The following is a 19630-nucleotide window of genomic DNA, read 5'->3' as shown; positions in this document are numbered from 1 at the left end:
GGGGGTTGGGGGACTGAATTAGGTAGCTAAGTAGGTTGATAGGGCTAGTAGTCCGTGGGGTAGCTAGGGAAATGGGGGGGGGGGGGGGTGAGGGAGGAAGTGAGAGGGGGGATCTCAGTGAACTGCAATGCATCATGTTAGTTGTAGGCTAGGACAGCAGGAAGCTACCCATGTAAACAAATGCAGATGAGATCAAGAGCTCCCAGAGAAAGCCAGAAATCACTCAAAACACTGCTAAAGGTATTTGGGTGCACTTATTACCCCAATGATAGCACTAGTAGACCTTTTTTTTAAAAAAAAAAACAATTGCCCGGAAAACCCCTTTAAATTTATTGTCACTGAATGGGGGCTATTCACATGACCATTATTTTGATGGTCCATTGTCATGGACCGTTAAAATATACATTACGTCCTATTTTTGCCGGTTTCACAGATCCCTACATACACTCATGTATGGAGGATCCATGAAAACGGGTACCCCTCAGGTGCAAGATGAAAAATAGGCATTTTTCATGGCCGTTTTGCACCACAATCATCTGAATGTAGCCTTAGGCATATATTATAAATAGAGATGAGCGAACAGTAAAATGTTTGAGATTCGATATTCGTTTCGAGTAGCCCCTCGATATTCGACTATTCGAATCGAATATTGAACCCTATTAAACTCTATGGGGGGAAAATGCTCGTTTCAGGGGTAGGCAACATTCGATCAAATTATACTTACTAAGTCCACGAGTGAGGGTCGGCTGCCAGCTCTGCCCAGGCCCGATGCCTGGCAGAGTGAATTTAGAGCCGGAAGACACCGCGGGGAAGCTGCACGGAGAAGACTTCTAAAGGTAGGAGAAGAACCAGCGTTGATTGGCCGACTGTATAGCATTCGGCCAATCAATGCTGGTTCTGCATCGAACTTTTCCATTCGAATAGCGAGTGGTACTCGATCGAGTACAAGTATTTCGAATACCGTAGTATTTGATCGAATACCTAATCGATCGAATACTACTCGCTCATCTCTAATTATAAAGACTTTAGTTTGACACTCTTTTACCTATAGGAAACCACTTAATGTAATGGCAAAACCCCTTCAAGTTTGGAAAGTTGTTTATAAACAAACAAGACTTCTGGAACAATGTATTTTGGACAGAGGAGATCAAGGTAGTGATGTGTGGGAAACAACATATAAGCACATACATGTTATACCAACTGTCAATCACGGATGCGGAAAGTTGATGATTGGGCTTGTTTTGCAGCCATAGGACCTGACCAGTTATTGATGCTAGGTTCACACCTACGTTTGTGTTTCTTTTCTTTGGGTCTCTTTGGAGACTCGAAAAACAGAAACTCAATCCGCTTAAATTGCAGTTGCCGTCGGAAATCCGCAGACCCCATAGACTGTAATGGGGTCCACTGAGTTTCCAGTGGAAAAGAAAAACCCTGCATTCAGGACTTCTCAGCATTTTTCAAGCAGATTCAAGGACAAAAAGCCCGAATGGAATCTAAGCATAGGTGGGAACCTAGCCTGAGTTAACTATGATCTTCTCTGTAAATCAAAGTATTAAAGTCAAAGGTAAAGAGATCTATCAAACAGCTAAAATCTGGCCAGAATTGGGTGATGCAACAAGACAATGATCCCAAGCACCTCAGCAAATCTACAACAGAATGGCTGAAGAAGAAAATAATCAAACTGCAATGTCCCAGTCAATAGGCAGCCCTTAACCCAATTGAAATGCAGTGGTGAAATATTAAGAGAGCCGTGTGTAAAGGAATGCCGATGAACCTCAAAGAACTGAAGAAACATTGTAAATTCCTCCAGGAAGCCATTACTTGAATTTATTGCTGCTATCAGTGGTTCTAAAAGCCTCAGAGACTGCAAGCAGTTATAAAAGCCAGAGGTGGTGCAACAAAGTACTAGTGATGTGTTGGAGTCTTATTTTGTTTGTATTTCATGATTCCAAAATTTTTTCTTCAGAATTGAGTGATTCCATAATTTATTCCCTGCGCTTGTTCTAAAAATCTAACCACAATTATTTATCTGGATTTCTTTTAGTGTTTCTCAAAGCCAGAAAGTTGCCATATGAAATGCATTTATTTGGCTGTGATCTGCTTTTTTTCTACAAGATTTAACAACTCAAGGAACATTCTCAGGGACTGGTGATTCCATAATTTTTGCCAGGGGTTGTACAAGAAGGATGTAAGCGTCATGGAAATTCGTCATGTCACTATATGCAACACTGATATACGCGTTCAAAGACGTCTCAGCTACACACTACATTAGTAAGTGAATACTCTTCCTGTTTGTCAGCTTTCACATATTGTAGATTTATTGCAGAGATTGCAGCAATACAAACGAATGAAACTTGTATAAATTCCCTGTATATGCCATAGATACTAACTGTGTTAGAGATTGTGGGGTCCCATGGAGTATACTTCCAGCTAAAGAAAAAAATAGCACCCTCATTTCCACATCTGATCTCACCACAAACTGTAGGTTATAGCAAAATATCCCAATGCAACAGATTCCATTTTAACAGAGCACGAGGTTCTGACAGTTATGCAACGTCTATGGCCGCATTTCTTCTCTGTCAACTTAAAGAGGACCTTTCATCAGATTGGGCACAGGCAGTTCCATATACTGCTGGAAAGTTGACAGTGCGCTCAATTCGGCTTTCCCGATCTGTGCCCCGGGTAAAGCGCTATTGGTCCTGGTACTGTAGCGCTTTACAGTCAGAAGGGCGTTTCTGACAGTTAGCCAGGGATGCCCTTCTGCCCAGCAGCGCCTATCGCGCTTTACAGAGTGAGCAGGGAGGAATGCCCCCTCCCTCTGCCCACAGTGCTCGTCCATAGATGAGTATTATCAGGAGAGAGGGGGCATTCCTCCCCGCTCCACAGTACAGCGCGATAGGCTAACTGGCTAACTGTCAGGTATCGGGACCGATAGCGCTTTACCCGGGGCACAGATCGGGAAAGCCGACAGTGCGCTGAATTCAGCGCACTGTCAGCTTTCCAGCAGTATATAGAACTGCCTGTGCCCCGGACCATGAAAGGTCCTCTTTAACATAATATCACATTGAAGTTATGCAGCAGATTTACAGTGTGCATGATCACATATGTACAGCTAGGAAAATAGGAAACAGAAAGTCAGATCATTATATAAAGGAGCGAAGTGTACAAAAAGTACCTTGTCCGCTGGCTCTTCCTCTCTTAAAGAAATCTGGCTTCTTACTGTGTAGAATAATTTGCCTTACTTGCTATTTAAATAGACACTACCCAAACTGTGCTGCTATTCAACTATTGTAAAGCAAAAAATGTTATCAGCTGCACCTACAAACACAAGGGTAACAGGCATGTCAGAATGACTTGGCAATATTTCAACAAACCCAATACTGCATGTTATTTATGACATTCCATCTTGTTATATTTTCTGAACGTTGGTCTATATGCACTAAGATTCCTACAATTCTGCTGTTCTTAACCCTTTTTTGACTAGGGCAGAAGGAACCTCAATTACCAACTACTCCTGTATACTAATTCATTATGCTTGGTGCCCCAGGCTACTGTAAGGGCAACACTTGTACAATGTACAGTATGTCCACAGGGCTGACTGCAGATGTGTCCCCCAGGCTCCAACCAGCGGCTGGAAAACCTAAAGCCATGATGCTAAAGAAGACAGTAAGGCCATGGAATTGCTTATGTACTGATGTACTGATGACCAACATGTCAGGATCCCCTCACAGACTGGCTGATGTGGATAAATACTGAGTTTATGTTATTTGCTGGGTCTATTTCTATATAGTAAATGGGAAAAATATTGGTTTATGTAGTTCTCAAATATGCAGTCCACAGTAAGGCCAGTATGCAATCCTGAAGGACTTGGTCCAGGTTGAGGAAGATCCACATCCGTGGAATATGTGTCCTCTGGGTCTTGTGTGAATAATCCCAAAGCACTAGATGTAGTAGTATCAGACACTGGTTCTTAAAGTGTAGCGCTGGTTTCTAATATCCTTCCTCTTTTGGGTATCAGTAGCAAGCGGTATCCACTGCTTGTAGGAGGATCTTCTTCGGACCTGGAGCAAGTCCTTCAGGATTGTATAATGGACTTTGAAATTAGCCAGTCTTATAGTGTGGACTGCATAAACCGATATTTTTGGGATTTTCAATCCTTAGAGTCAGAAGAAGGCTTTTCACCCAAAAATGTTTGCTCTATATGGATTATTGTGTATTCAATATCTGCTATTGAAAACTACCACTTGCGAATTTACCTTTGGATTGCTTGAATTTCTGTTTATACTTGCAGGGAAAATAAAGATTTCAGGAGCTTGCAGTTCTACCTGTATCATTTCCAAAGATATCACTGGTTGAAAACACAGTCAGGAATGGGAACAGCTGCATAAAATATGCCAATCCTGACTGTCTTGTTAACCAGTGATATCTCTGGAAATGATACAGTGTCATATGCAATCTTATGTCATGGGAATATGACAATCTCATCTTTCATTCTTTCATATGCCACCAGGAACATGTTTCTACATTTTATAATGCCTGAGATATAACTGTTTAATGACTGCCATGTCTTTATTTTCTCTGCTTTACACACACAAGCCCATACACCATACACAATGAGAACCAAGGTACAGCTCTTTATAGCTCACACACATAGACTTCAGATTTATTTTTGTGCAACTAGACACTGGCACATCTTTGGTGCAATGTGGCACAGTGTAGCTTAAATGCACCAACATGATATAATAAAATTCTGGCTCAAAGTAAGCCATCTAAAAGGTAGCATATATTTATACTAGACAGTCTAAAGATATGTTATATTTGTCATACAGCAGCAGCCACTGTGATATCTTCTTACTGCCTGTGTAAGTTTGCAGTGTTTGGGTGCATTCACACGCAGGAAAATGGCACTGAATTCGGTGTGGAATCCATCTCAGATTCAACGCTGACAAAAAAGCCTCCCATTGACTTCAGTGCAGTGGCGGATCCAGGGTTTGCGGGGCCCTGGGCAATTGACTTTGGCGGGGCCCTACGCGCCGCAGCAAATTAGGCCCCGCCCACTTTTATGTTGACTCCGCCCATTCTCTTTCATTTTTCATGTGATTCCACACAGTATAATCCTCCTACAGTCACCCGTAAATTATATGTCCCCCCTCCATCTCTCCCCATTTTCATATACACCCTTCATCTACCCCTAGTTTCATGTCCCCCCCCTCTATCTCTGTCCCCAGTTTCATGCCATTCTCCCCCTTTATCTGCCCACAGTTTCATGTCCCCCCCCCCGTCTCTGCCCCAGTGTCATGCCGTTCTCCCCCCTTCATCTGCCCCAGTGTCATGCTGTTCTCCCCCCTCTATCTGCCCCAGTGTCATGCTGTTCTCTCCCCCTTCATCTGCCCCAGTGTCATGCTGTTTTCCCCCCCCTCCATCTGCCCCAGTGTCATGCAGTTCTCCCCCCCCTCCATCTGCCCCAGTGTCATGCTGTTCTCCCCCCCTCTATCTGCCCCAGTGTCATGCTGTTCTCCCCCCTCCATCTGCCCCAGTGTCATGCTGTTCTCCCCCCTCTATCTTCCCCAGTGTCATGCTGCTCTCCCCCCCTCTATCTGCCCCAGTGTCATGCTGTTCCCCCCCCTCCATCTGCCCCAGTGTCATGCTGTTCTCCCCCCTTCATCTGCCCCAGTGTCATACTGTTCTCTCCCCCTCCATCTGCCCCAGCGTCATACTGTTCTCACACACGCTCACCTTTCCTCGTTCCCCCGCAGCTCTCTCCCTCATACACATATTGTAGGCGCGATGTGACGTCATCACATTGCGACTACAAATGCCGGAGCTCAGCGTTAAAACAGGAGCTGAGCTGTGACAGCTCCTGCTTTTAACGCCTATGTATTCAGCTCATCGGCGTCCGTAGGGACATGCTGACCCAGGACTGGCTCCAGGTTTTTATGGGCCCTTGGGCAACAGAGCCTCAGTAAAGGAGGCGGGGGGAGTCGAGACACTGTGCGTCGCAGATGAAGCGAGTGACGTCATGCAGGAGTGTGGCGTCACTAACGCCATACCTCCCAATTTTCAAAGAGTAGAAAGAGGGGTAAAATGTGCGGCGCGCTCTGCGCACCGCAGCAAATCTGGCTCCACCCACTTTTATGTTGATTCCACCCATTCTCATTCATTTATCATGTGCTCCCACACAGTATAATCCTCCTACAGTCACCCGTAAATTATATGCCCCCCCTCCATCTCTCCCCCAGTTTCATATACACCCTTCCTCTGCCCCCAGTTTCATGTCCCCCCTCCATCTCTGTCCCCAGTTTCATCACGTTCTCCCCCTTCATCTGCCCACAGTTTAATGTCCCCCGTCTCTGCCCCAGTGTCATGCTGTTCCCCCCTCCCCTTCAATTTGCCCCCCAGTTTCTTTGGGCCCCCTCCATCTCTGTCCCCAGTTTCATGCCGTTCTCTCCCCACCCCCTTCATCTTCCCCAGTGTCATGCCGGTCACCCCCTCCCCTTCATTTGCCCCCCAGTTTCATTGGGCCCCCTCCATCTCTGTCCCCAGTTTCATGCCGTTCTCTCCCCACCCCCTTCATCTTCCCCAGTGTCATGCCATTCCCCCCCTCCCCTTCATTTGCCCCCCAGTTTCATGGGCCCCCTTCATTATGTTCCACCTTAATATTTAATACAAAACAAACACTTACACTCACCTTCTATCACTCACCTTCCATCGTTCCCCCGACGCTCCTCTCTCTCACTCCAGTCACATACGCGATGCAGGAGCTGTGACCTCAGCTCCTGCTTAGCTGCGGCCCGGCTTGCATGTGTAAGCGTCATGTGATGACGTCATCGCGCCTACACACGCAAGCCGGGCCGGAGCTTTAAAGCAGGAGCTGAGCTCACAGCTCCTGCTTTAATCGCGATTCAGCTCATCGGCGGATGGACGCCGATGAGCTGAAATCGTGACAGGCAAGTGCCGGGGGGCCCCAGAGGCTCTGTGGGCCCCGGAACTTGCCCAACTATGCCGAGCTGACCGGGACCATTTTGTTAGGGCCGGGCCACGGGGCCCCGCTAAGCGCGGGGCCCCGGGCGGTTGCCCGACTCGCCCGGCCCTGGATCCGCCCCTGCTTCAGTGGGTTCCTAGCAGAAAAAGGAACCCATTGAAATCAATGGGAGGCTTTTTTTTTTTTCAGCGCTGAATCTGAGGCGGATTGCAAATCGTTCAATATCTCAATTTAGAAAGGAGATTGGATTGTATTGAGCCCATTGGCATGGATCTTTTCTCGACTTACTGTATTTGATGTCTGTTCTAGTGCAATCTATAGGCATTGCTGGTAAATCTTTGTTAAAAGCTGAAACAAACTGTAGAGCTAGGTCCGTGATGGCGAACCTATGGCAAGGGTGCCAGAGGTGGCACTCAGAGTCCTCTCTTTGGGCACCCATCTGTGGAACTGATTATACTGTGTGGCGGCCACTGTGGAGCTGATTGTACTGTGTGAGGGTCACTGTGAAGCAGTTTGGACTGTGTGGGGGTCACAGTGGAGCAAAAAGCTCCAATTCTACAATTGTGGATCCGCACATTATTAAGGTTAAATTCCCATGTTGGCACTTTGTGATAAATTAGTGGATTTTGGACTGCAGTTTGGGCACTCGATGTCTAAAAGGTTCGCCATCACTGAGCTAGGTCATCTATAAAGATCTCTTAGTAGGGCTCGGTGCCCTATCTAGTCCGGTGGAGTTTCTATACTGTAAGTAGCAGACTGCTGCCCAGGACTCTTCTAACTAAATCAGGTGACAAAGGGCACTGAAATCTTAGGCCTACCATTATCTGACAAATATTTCTGAATATTTATGAGTCTAAAATTCAGAATACTGGATAGTTGGACTAATATGGTTTATATCATATAAAGACCTATAATACAAAGTGCTAAAGCAAAAGAAGCTTTAGTTCCCAATCTTTTTTCCCCCTACGCCCAACAGCAGCACAACTGGGGTATTCCTGCCCCTATGAGCTGTTAGGACAGGTGGAATTTTTAATTACCTAACAGCTTTGACCCCTATAAGAGGCCGGAAGACCTACTCCCCCTTGTGTTTTTTTCTATCCTGTGGGACAGGACAGGTGGTAGGAGGAGAGGTGTTGCGGCCTCCTATAGGGGTCCCCTCTTCCCCCGGGTTTCGTACCTTTCAGCTCCTGTTCTTCTTCTATGGCCGACTACCCACTCCCCCGGCACGCTCATCCTATTGTTGGGGGCGCGTGTGCTTCTGGGGGGGGGGGGACTTTTCTCTCCCGGCCGCGATGAGGAACCTTATGCGCGGTTAGGGTTTCTAACGTCTGTCCCAGCCTTGCGCGGTAGCATTGCGGCTCATTCGCAGCAGGGGTTTTTATTCTCCGCTCCTTGAGGGACCAGTGTGCTGGCTCCCTTGCCCCCCCTGTCTCCTGTAGACAGGGGGGGGGGGGGGGCGCTGAGCTCTTTGTATGCATGTTTTTTTGGGGGGAGTAAGCTTGCTTAGCTCTGCCCCCTCCTCTTCCTGCAGACTTATATATACTCCCCCTCCACCACCTAGTCCTTGCTTGTCGCTCCGGTTACAAGCAGACCAGCTCAGAGCTCCTGTCTCAGAGTGCGATTGCTGATTTTGCTGATCTTACTGAAAAAATTTCATTTCTGTGGATAGGTCTGGCTGGAGGGGGAAATTTATTCTGTGTTTTTTCTCCTCATAATGTCTTCTTCTTCCTCTTCGGTCCTTCTGCCCCGAAGGAAAACTACCTCGAAGAGGAAACATCTGGCCTGCGCCAAGTGCAGGATTCCATTGCCCGATGGATGCGAGTACAGGTTCTGGCAGGGGTGCAGAGCCCCCCCCTCCGAGGCTACCCCTATTCGGGAGGTGGTCTCTTGGGTGAAAGATTTTGTTTCCCACTCTATGAAGAGAGTTGAGGACACCATCTCACACCTGGCTAAGAGACCCCGGCTGGAATCATGTGAGCCCTCTCTACCGCCCCTAGAAAATCTGCGCATCAGGGACGTGGAGTCCTCCCAGGAGGAGACGGAGGAAGCGGAAAAATAAATCTTTTTGCTGGAGAAGATGCCCAGGCTGTTTAAAATCATCAAGTCTAGGGATTGTGAGAGTGGCGAAGGTCTAAGACCTTCAAGGCCAATTCAGATTTAGTCCGCACCATGGAAGGGGAATGGAGACGTCCTGAAAGAGCATTCGTCCCATCAAATGGTTCAGGTCTCTTTTCTCTGTCTCGGAATCCCAGCAGGGGGCCTGGGGCCAAAGGTGGACATCGTGGTGGCTAAGCTGTCTCATCGCACGGTGCTCATTCACAATCTTTCATTCTTTTCCCTCCTATCAATATGTTTTTGTAGAATGCGAGGAAAGCCAAAAAAACACAGGGAGAATATACAAACTCCTTACAGATGTTGTTCCTGACGGGATTCAAACCCAGGACTCTAGCGCTGCAAGGCTGCAGTGCTAACCACTGAACCACCATGTTGCCCCTAGTTCCCAAACTTATACTTCAGCGGTAAGACAACTTAAGTGTCCAAGCCAGAGTTTTCCTCAAATTTTTTCCACACTCATAAAAATGTGTTCAAGGTGTTGTTCAATATTATATATTTGTACTCCAGTATGTTCTTATATGGATGGCTTCCCCAAAAGCACTGTGGCCTCTTCCCTGTGCCGATCATGTCAACATTCATTGTTTACATGGTACAGCTGCAAATAAATCCCATTCAAGTGAAGAGCAGCAGTGAACAGCAGCCCATTTCCCTTAACCCCTTCCCGCCGATGGCATTTTTTGATTTTCGTTTTTGACTCCCCTCCTTCTAAACCCCATAACTTTTTTATTTCTCCGCTCCCAGAGCCATATGAGGTCTTAATTTTTGCGGGACAAATTTTTCTTCATGATGCTACCATTAATTATTCTATATAATGTACTGGGAAGCAGGAAAAAAATTCAGAATGGGGTGGATTTGAAGAAAAAATTTCTGCGACTTTCTTACAGGCTTTGGTTTTACGGCGTTCACTGTGCAGCCAAAATGACATGTCCCCTATATTCTGTGTTTCGGTACGGTTCCAGGGATACCAAATTTATATGGTTTTATTTACATTTTGACCCCTAAAATAAATTCCAAAACTGTGTTAAAAAACTTTTTTATACGTAAGTGTACGGGGATGCATAAGGCGTCTTTTTTTGCGGGGTCGGGTGTACTTTTTAGTTCTACCATTTTCGGGAAATGTTATTGCTTTGATCACTTTTTATTCAAATTTTTATCAGAATCAAAACAGTGAAAAAACAGCGGTTTGGCACTTTCGACTATTTTTCCCGCTACGGCGTTTACCGAGCAGGAAAAATATTTTTATAGATTTGTAGAGCGGGCAATTTCGGACGTGGGGATACCTAACATGTATATGTTTCACAGTTTTTAACTACTTTTATATGTGTTCTAGGGAAAGGGGGGTGATTTGAACTTTTAATTCTTTTTATATTTTTTTTATATTTTTTTTAACTTTTTTTTTTAATTTTTTTTTGCATTTATTAGACCCCCTAGGGGTGTTGAACCCCAGGGGGTCTGATCACTAATGCAATGCATTACAATGCTAATGCATTGCAATGCATTGCAAAAAAGCATCCTTTCTTTTGCAGGCTGCATAGACCAGCCTGCAAAAGAGAGGCTTTGCAGACAAGCCTGGGAGCCTGTATAAGGTTCCCGGCTGTCATGGCAACTGGACGTCAGCCCTGGAGCATACTCCAGGAGCCGGCGATCCCGGCCAAAATGGCGGCGCCGGAGGGGTTAATGCCTCCGATCGGTCCGGGGACCGATCGGAGGCATTAGAGCCGGTTGTCTACTGCTTAAAGCAGTAGATACCCGGCTCCCGGGCGGTCGCCATAGTTACAGACCCGACATGCGCCGTACTATTACGGCGCATGTCGGGAAGGGGTTAATTACTATACAGCATAGCCCTTATGCAATATACAGCGCTAAGCTTGGTATTTAGTGAAGAGACTGCATGCTTCACAGGAATGCTGCGGTCCCTTCCCATAGCTGATCTGTGACAGTCCCAGGTGTTAGACTCCCGTGATTATATGTTAATGACTCGTTTTCAGGATAGGTCTTCAATATGTAAGTACTGGACACAGACATCAGATCTCTGTGCTAGAACAGTATATGGGCCCCTTTATCTCAGATAGCCGCATATACAGAATCCCTCTTATGTTTCCCTTATAGCTCAGCAGTAATTGTGAGCCATATAATCCATTGCTTCAGCCCATTGCATGCAATCTAATAGACAGTAGAAGGCTGTTTTTAAGATGACTGTTCCCCTTAACTACTGGGCGCCAGTGCGAATTCACAGGTTGCACATTCGGTATTTGCGTTCCTGTATCTTCTTGTAGAGCACCTTGAGAATGACTTATATCATCTAGTTATGAAATACAGTATATTGTTCTCCTTCTTGATCTCTTGTGACATCAGAGGCTATTTGATATAGCCAGTCATCGATTTGAGCTCCTGCTGAGGATTGGGAAGGGGATGGTTGTAAGTTATCTGAATAACCTATCAGATGTTGATGAGATACCTGCTTTCTTGACACACAGCAGTCCATCAATGTCATAGTGATAGATGAAGGTTTATCACATTGGTTAAATGGACTTTTATGTCATAATAAATGTCAACATAAATTTGCAATAACATAAGTATGGGAGTATGAAGCTACTCTCAGATAGGCCTTGTTTTCTTTAGTAAAATGTAGCCTTGTGACTATTGTATGAATTATATGGTCAGCTGTCACCACCTAGTGGTCAAATTCCAAACTTATGATGAGTCAAAGCTAAGACTATTCTTAATCCTTTGCTCTTCCCCAACTCTGAGGACTGTTTTTTCCAGCAGGACAATGTGCCATGTCACACAGCTTGGTCAATCAATGTGTGAATGAAGGAGCACTACATCATGACCCTGTCATGGCCAGACCAATTTCCAGACCTGAACCCCATTGAAAACCTCTGGAATGTAATCAATAGGAAGATAGACAGTCACAAGCCATCAAAGAAGAACTGCTCACATTTTTGTGCCAGGAGTGGCATTAGGTCACCCAAAAGCAGTGTGACAGACTGGTGGAAAGCATGCCAAGACGCATGAAAGCTGTGATTAAAAATCATGGTTATTCCACCAAATATTGATTTCTGGACTCGTCCTGAGCATTAGTATTGTTTCTACATGAATGTGAACTGTGCTCTTTGCATTATTTGAGGTCTGACAGTGCTGCTTCTTTTTTTTTAATTATTTTGACGATTTCTAATTTGCTGCAAATAAATATAAAATTGTTTGCTTTGAATTTTGGAGACATGTCGTCAGTAGTTTATATAATAAAAGAGCAATGTACATTTTACTCAAATATATACCAATGAAGAGAAAAATCAGAGAAACTGAAAATTTTGCAGTGGTCTCTTAATTTTTTCCAGCTGTATATACTGTTGCAATGGGGCTAAGGGCACAGATTATCTGCATCATATGGTGGCCCAGTACACTAAGGGGTAGTTCACACAGAGTAAATGCACACTCATTTTGGCAAAATACACGTGTAAAAATAAGACTCCCATTGACTTCAATGACATTTTAAACGTGTATTTTGACGTGTATAAAATGTCATTGAAGTCAATGGGAGTCTTATTTTTACACATGTATTTTTTACACGTGTATTTTGCCAAAATGAGCGCGCGTTTACTCTGTGTGAACTACCCCTAACTGTGCAGAGACTGTCGTGTAGCACATGGGTTATGACTGCAGATTTTAGGCAAGGTAAACACCAGTTTCTTGTCGTATTAGAGTGGATGCAGACTGAGATGACCCCATATAGCATTCAGATTCCATCTATCCTTCCTGTGCTGTCTACTATATGTTTTATACACAGGCAATAAGCCTTAAGCACTGGTCCCAGAATAGTAAGTCTATTTCACATAGAAATGGTATGGCAGCATTTTGGCATTTTTTTGGTTGCAATTACCCAACCCCTAGCTGTTCTATTGAATTAAATTTAGGTCACCAGAGAGCTCAACAATGGTTGTGAGAAACTGGCCTAAGTATACGAGGAGGTACAAATAAAGCTTAACTATTGTAATAAAAAGCTACCGTACTTGTGGGTGTGGTGTGACAAGGGAGGTTGGTGGAGGTTGGGAATCCTGGTATTTTTGGTTGACATTAGTATTTTTTCTTTTGCCAGGGTATTGAATCCACAGGTCTATGACAACATTATTAAGCTTTGTCTGAAGTTTATTTATTTATATTCAATATTCCCACTTGCTTGCCTGTGGCTAAAATCATTCTTGCATATATCTAAAGACTAAGAGCACATATTGGCCTCATGGATTTTACAGTTGAGAGGTGAAAAGAATTTATCCAGTCTAGGAAATTGTTATGTCAATTAAAAAAATAACCAAGCAGCATGAAGCTCTCTTCTGCCAGATCTAAAAGTTTTATACAAATGGATTGGATTTATCACCATTGTAATAATTGTAATTCTGTCAATAATCAAATGGTGTTCAAGGTCCTATGCTATATTCCTGAAGCTCTTGCACCACTTTCCCTGACATATCTGAATGTGGGAAAGGCCTTGGAGTTGTAGACTATAAGACTATAGCATATAGCATGGGACCTTGAACACCATTTGTTGTCAGTGTAAAGAAATGGTGTTAAGTCTGATTTTCATTGTTTTAAGCCTGCAACAACTGATAAAGAATATAGCAAAAGAAACTGTAGCAAAAACTGACAAACCACCATTCAGTGTTCCAGTATGAATAGATATCCTACATTGCATTTCTATAGATTAAATTTATCAGCCTAGAATTCAGTTCACAAACTAAAGCCTAGACGTGATAGAATCAGACTGGGTATACAGTTTAGATCTTGAACAGCCATCATACAGCTGTTCAATTGAGGATGTGATCGCTCGTATGAACAATTCGACCGCCAACATTAACAGCTAATCTGCTAGATAATGGGGAAAGCTTAGTTGTTATGATTTGCAGAAGAAGTACATTTAGTCTCCATAAATTGGCTCATGATCGACCAAATGCAGCTATTATTCAGTTATAAAACATCCAGCATCACCTAACTGTTTTTGTCAGCCTTAAATTCTGCTATTAAACAGCTTTTACGACATCTACATGTCAGATAGCTGGCTGTTTGTCAACCAAACTGGCTAATAGCAATCTTAGCAGCACTGTCAGTGACCGACTGCTTTATCCTAAGTGTGAGAAGGAGCGCTATCAGCGATCCCTCCTCCCAACCGCAATCAGGCTACATAATCTACATCAGACCAAGTGAAGATCACTCCGCACAGAGAACTAAATATTCCTGAAGTCTTCCTTCTTTCTTCTCTTTCTTAGCTGCTATGGACTCGTAGTATATCTTCTCTTCTCAGCTTATGTGTGTCTACTTCAGTAATATATTACTGTGTATTATCCTGTATCTGTATTACCATGCTGCTTTAACATACTGAAATTTCCCCACTGTGGGACTATTAAAGGATTATCTTAATCTGTATGGCCAGCTTTAGCTCTTCCTAGGACATGGCCTGTATTGATTTGCAGTATGTGCAAGGAAACTAGAGTATTTTCGTTCAACAGCAAATAAACATCTTGAGGACTGTGAGGACTTAAAAGTGAAAGTATATGAGAAAGTAATATTTTTTTTTTACAGCGATTCCACTTTATTTACATGAAGGGTAGCTACAGAAATAATTCCAGAATGTACTGTGTGCAATATTAGGTGTGCTAAAGGCGAAAAAAACTCTCAGACCACAGTATCAGAAAAAGGTGCAATATATTTTAGTATAGTTTTCTTTTGCAATGAATACCATTCAGATTTTTTGTTACACCAAGATATCCCTTTATTTCAGGGTTAGGCAACTTGTGGCTATATAGCGGTCACTGACCTGTCCTGGATTGGTCAGCGTGCCAGAGTCACAGGTTATCTATCCCTGTACTTGTTATAGTATAGCAACAATCTCTAAAAAAAAATGGCAAATACATTCTTTATTGGCATGGTGATGCTCCACCCTGAACCATTCGGAGTTACTGCAGTGCCTATGCATGCAATGAAAAGTATTTTATCATATAAAGGAGAAAGGAAATAGATGAGTTATAGAACAATAATATGTTGTGTGTGCGAGATTATATCTAAACTCTTGCATAGGTTTACATATAATCACTTTAATATATATGTTGACTTCTTTAATAATCTCTGGGTTTATAAAATTTTAGAAAACCGGCCCTTTAACATTGCTTAGTTATTAGATTGCCTCTAAACACACACAAAAAATACAGATAGTACTGACAAACCCAAACCAATGCTGAAACTCTAAAAGCTGAAATTTTGTTGTTTTTTTAAAGACAGGGAAATACAGAAGGAGCAAAACCCAACTGTAGATGTAACTAAAAATTACTTTCAAGTGCCTTTATCAAAGTTTATGATTTGTATTTTTGTCAGTGTATTGAGTGGCCCTCCGGGGCCTCCTGGTTGTGCTGATCTTGCACAGAGAAATCCGAAGCCAAGAACTGGTGAGACACAGTCCCTAGACACATCAGAACCCACTGCCATCATGATAAATACTCTTAGATAAGCCATTCCTTTTTGCTTTCATCAATGGTCTCCGTAAAGTTGGGGTCATTGTTTATAATGGCTGCGTCGGCATTGTCAGCAGATTCGGCTCCCTTGGCTTCATTTGTGTGGTAGGTACCCTTATGGCGAAACATATAGCGTATCAAAAACACCAAGGTGCAAAGAATAGTGAAGATCACCACTGCTATGATACCTAAAGGAAAAGAAATGCAATATATGAACATGCTAGGAATATACAGAGTTGATATTGTCAAATAAATATTACAGAAAGATGTGATTGCTGAACAAATGTAATTCCATAAAATAATCTGCAAAAGTGTTGTACAGCAAAAAATAGGCAGAAAAAATTTTGCAAATGTATTACAAGATATTGTCTTCAACAAATATATGTATTTACATTTATATGCTATCAATGTATGCCTTGTATTTATATGCTATCAATGTATGCCATGTATTTATATGCTATCAATGTATGCATATTTCATTATGGCACAGTTTATAATGAGATTGCTACAAGGAATTATCAACGTAGGAAGAATACTATAACTTACAAAACAGTATTTACATTATAAGGGGGCATTCACACTTGCCCCCCTGTGCACTCTTTGTTATTCTGCTGTGTTTCCATCCTAAGCCCCGAGAAACTGCATAGGGGGTGTCTTCCCGGCGGTCAGTTTTAAAACCCATTCATTTCAATCAGTTTTAAAGGCAAACCGCCGGTGTCTGCCTGCAGCCTCTCCGCGGGGAAACCGTTTTTTTTTTTGGACCAGACACAAAGTCCTGCATGTCCAACTTTGTGTCTAGCCAAACAATATTGGTTTCCCCATGGAGAGGCTGTATACTGACACTGGCGGTTTGCTTTTAAAATCTATTCAAATGAATGCAGTGGCGTAACTAGGAATGGCGGGGCCCCGTGGCGAACTTTTGACATGGCCTCCCCCCCGACCGACACCGACGACCTCGACCGACCCCCTCCTCCACATTCCTGCGCGCTCTATTATGTCCCTTAGTTGCCTCTGCACACAGAATTATGTCCCTCAGTGGACCCTGCACACAGTATTATGTCCCTTAGTGGCCCCTGCACACAGTATTATGTCCCATAGTGGTCCCTGCATACAGTATTATGTCCCTTAGTGGCCCCTGAACACATTGTATTGTACCCCATAGTGGCCCCTACACACAGTATTATGCCCCACTGTGGACACCGATAAATAATTATTATACTCTGGGGTCTTCTCAGACCCCAGAGTATAATAATCGGAGACCCGGGGGAATAAAATCATAAAAAACTACTGTTTCTTACCTGTCCCCCAGTTCCTACGCTGTCGACATCCACTGTCGGCCTTCTACAATGACGTCGGATGCCACATGACCCGGGACGCAGGCCGGGGTCATGGGACGTCAGAGATGTCAGACAACTAGTCCTGAGCTGAGGCCTGCCCGGACCATGGAGAGGTAAGTAACAGTGTTTTTTATGTTTCTTACCTCTCTCTGGCCTCCGATCATTATACTCGGGGGTCTGCAAAGACCCCCGAGTATAATGATAGTCTTTGTGAGGCCCGCGGTGTCACTTACCGATCCCGGCCCAGCCAGGATTGGTAAGTATATAGGGCCAGTTACCAGCTGGAGTAACTCCAGCGGTAACGGCCTATTAAAAAAACAAAACGCAGCGGTAGCAGCTGTCACCGGGCCCCTTAATGTCCCGGGCCCTGTGGCAGCCGCTTCCACTGCGTTTTGTTCGTTACACCCCTGAATGAATGGGTTTTACAACTGACCGCCGGGAAGCCGTCCCCTATCCAGTTTCTTCAGGGCTTAGGATGGACACCCAGCAGAATGACACAGGGAGCACAAGGACGCCAGTGTGAACGCCCTCTAAGGGGGCATTCACATGGAGTAACGCCGGGCATGTATCACAGCCGTACACGCCGGCTTTACGGCAGACTGCCGAACACTTCCCATTCACTTCAATGGGAGTGCTCGTAACAGCGGCGTTTACGAGCACTCCCATTGAAGTGAATGGGAAGTGTTCGGCAGTCTGCTGTAACGCCGGCGTCTATGGCTGTGATACACGCCCGCTGTTACTTCGTGTGAATGCCCCCTAACTTTGCTTCTCCTATAGCATATAAAACACTATCTGATAGCACACTGTACTGTCTATCTTTCTATGTTGGAATAACATGATCAGGTTTCTCACCTCCAATAATAGCAGAATTCCTGTTGACTCCATCTGTAATGGCTTGTCCTTCATTGTTCGGGAAATTAGCAGTTTCTGTAATGCACAAAAAACAGTACTTATAAAAATACACAAGTGACTGAATTATAAATCGCACTTTTAGCTGCAATTCTTAATTTAATTGGCAAATACTTAAGAAGGTATTTCCACCTTACAAATAGTTTAGAATGTCCATAGAGTATGATATAGTTGTATCATACAAGAGGGAGGCTTGAATGGGCCCAAACAAAGAAAAAGAAACTAGTGTTATAAACAGTACAAAGACGTTGAAGGGGGGGGGGGGGGGGGCAGTAACAGATTTTGCACTAATGTCTTGGAGATTCAAGTTACGCTTCTGATGTCATACACTGTGGATATGGCCAAATCCAAACAAAATCTAGGATGGCCTAAGAACAGCAATTGGAACCTCCAGTACAGCAGGATCCTAGGCAAACCTCCTTGCCAACCTTACTATTAGGGACCTAAATCTATAGGGTGAGGGAGAGTTGATACACTGTACTCTAAGGCCACTGTACTCTAAAGCCTCACGTTGCGTAGACGCAGCTTTTTTTGTTGCAGGTTTTGCTGCGGTTTTTTGAGCCAAAGCTGGGAATAGATTGAGCAGAAAGTAGAAGTATAAGAACTTCCTATATATTTCCCATTCCTTTTGTAGTCATTCCCCCTACGCCAAACAGCAGCACAAGATGGGGTATTCCTGCCCCTGTGTACTGTTAGGACAGGTGGAACTTTTAATTAGCTAACAGTTTTTCCCCCTATAAGAGGCCAGAGCGACCTCCTCCCCCCTGTGTTTTTTTCTGTCCTGTGCGACTGGACAGGTGGAGGAGGCTGTGGCCTCCTCTATGGTTTAGAATAAGGTGTCTTAGATCCTTTCTTCTCTTTCCCTTCTTTCTGAGTGAAAGATCTAGGTTTATACTGCAGTCTTTTGTCTTACCTGCCTTGTGCAGGTTACTGACTTTTTCAGCTGCAGTTCATTTATTGCCCTGCAGTAAGGTAAGCCGTGTCCTCTTTCAGCTTTCCCTCTGTGTTCACTGCAGAGACTAAAAGCACTAATTTCTATTGCTATGGGCACTCTGTCAACTTCACAATATCAAAGTCGATTCACCGCCATTATGGTAAGATCCAACCAAATTTTTGTATTTCTTGCGGTTTTTCAATGTGCATTTAATTCCTAAGCGGGGACTATATGCTGTGAACCTAAAAGAAGGGTTCAGATACCTATGTACTATCATTACTTATTAGGTGCATATTTGCTTATTGCTCACATGATGGTGGATGCTCTAAGGCATTTTGTTGTAAGGTTATGCATGTCTGCACTGCTGTCAGTCCGGGGTCCTCCAGCTAGGATCCCATCATTTGTTGCTGTCATCTCCTGAGTGAAGGAGTACATGAGATTTCTGGTAAGGTTCCCTCTCCCAGTTTTCATAAGAGGTCTTACTTAGAAACAGAAGCCCTAGTGGCTCAATCTGTAGGGTTACAGACTTGTATGCCTGAATCCACAGTATCCTGGGTTCAATCCCAGTTGCACTTTGCATTCGTGAAAAAAAAAAAAAAAAAAAGTTAATAAGGTACTTGTGGTTCTCATGGTCCATTCACATGGAGAAAGTCTCTAAACTTCATGCTGGACTCTGTCTGTTTGAAAATCTCCCTCCTCTAGGTGGGAAAAGATCATATCAGCAGTGCATTATTTATAGGTAATACAGCGGGTTTCCATCCTAACTGCCAAAGGTTACTGGATCTTATGTCAGGGTCTGCAGTTGCAGTCCCTTGGGCCATATAGCGCATGCGGCCTGCAGAAGGTAAGT

The 19630-nt window shown here is 44.0% G+C and overlaps 2 protein-coding genes across 2 annotated transcripts in view; both read right to left on the bottom strand.

Moving 5' to 3' along the window:
• The window catches only part of LOC142200711 (carboxymethylenebutenolidase homolog), a 187409-nt gene that overhangs the window by 19439 nt on the left and 148340 nt on the right, over positions 1–19630 (bottom strand). The window lies entirely within an intron of this gene.
• Positions 14781–19630, bottom strand: part of CNTNAP2 (contactin associated protein 2) — a 1390705-nt gene continuing 1385855 nt past the window's right edge. Inside the window, exons 23-24 of the mRNA XM_075271239.1 lie at positions 17790–17864; positions 14781–15788 (exon numbers count right to left, since the gene is read on the bottom strand). Coding sequence (XP_075127340.1) covers positions 15589–15788; positions 17790–17864 — 275 coding nt within the window. The 3' untranslated portion in view covers positions 14781–15588. The remainder of the gene's footprint in view (positions 15789–17789; positions 17865–19630) is intronic.

This window comes from Leptodactylus fuscus, chromosome 4 (assembly GCF_031893055.1).
Source record: "Leptodactylus fuscus isolate aLepFus1 chromosome 4, aLepFus1.hap2, whole genome shotgun sequence".
Taxonomy (NCBI): Eukaryota; Metazoa; Chordata; class Amphibia; order Anura; family Leptodactylidae; genus Leptodactylus; species Leptodactylus fuscus.
Note: the sequence above shows the minus strand (reverse complement) of the source record. Positions and strands in the feature narration are given on the sequence as shown.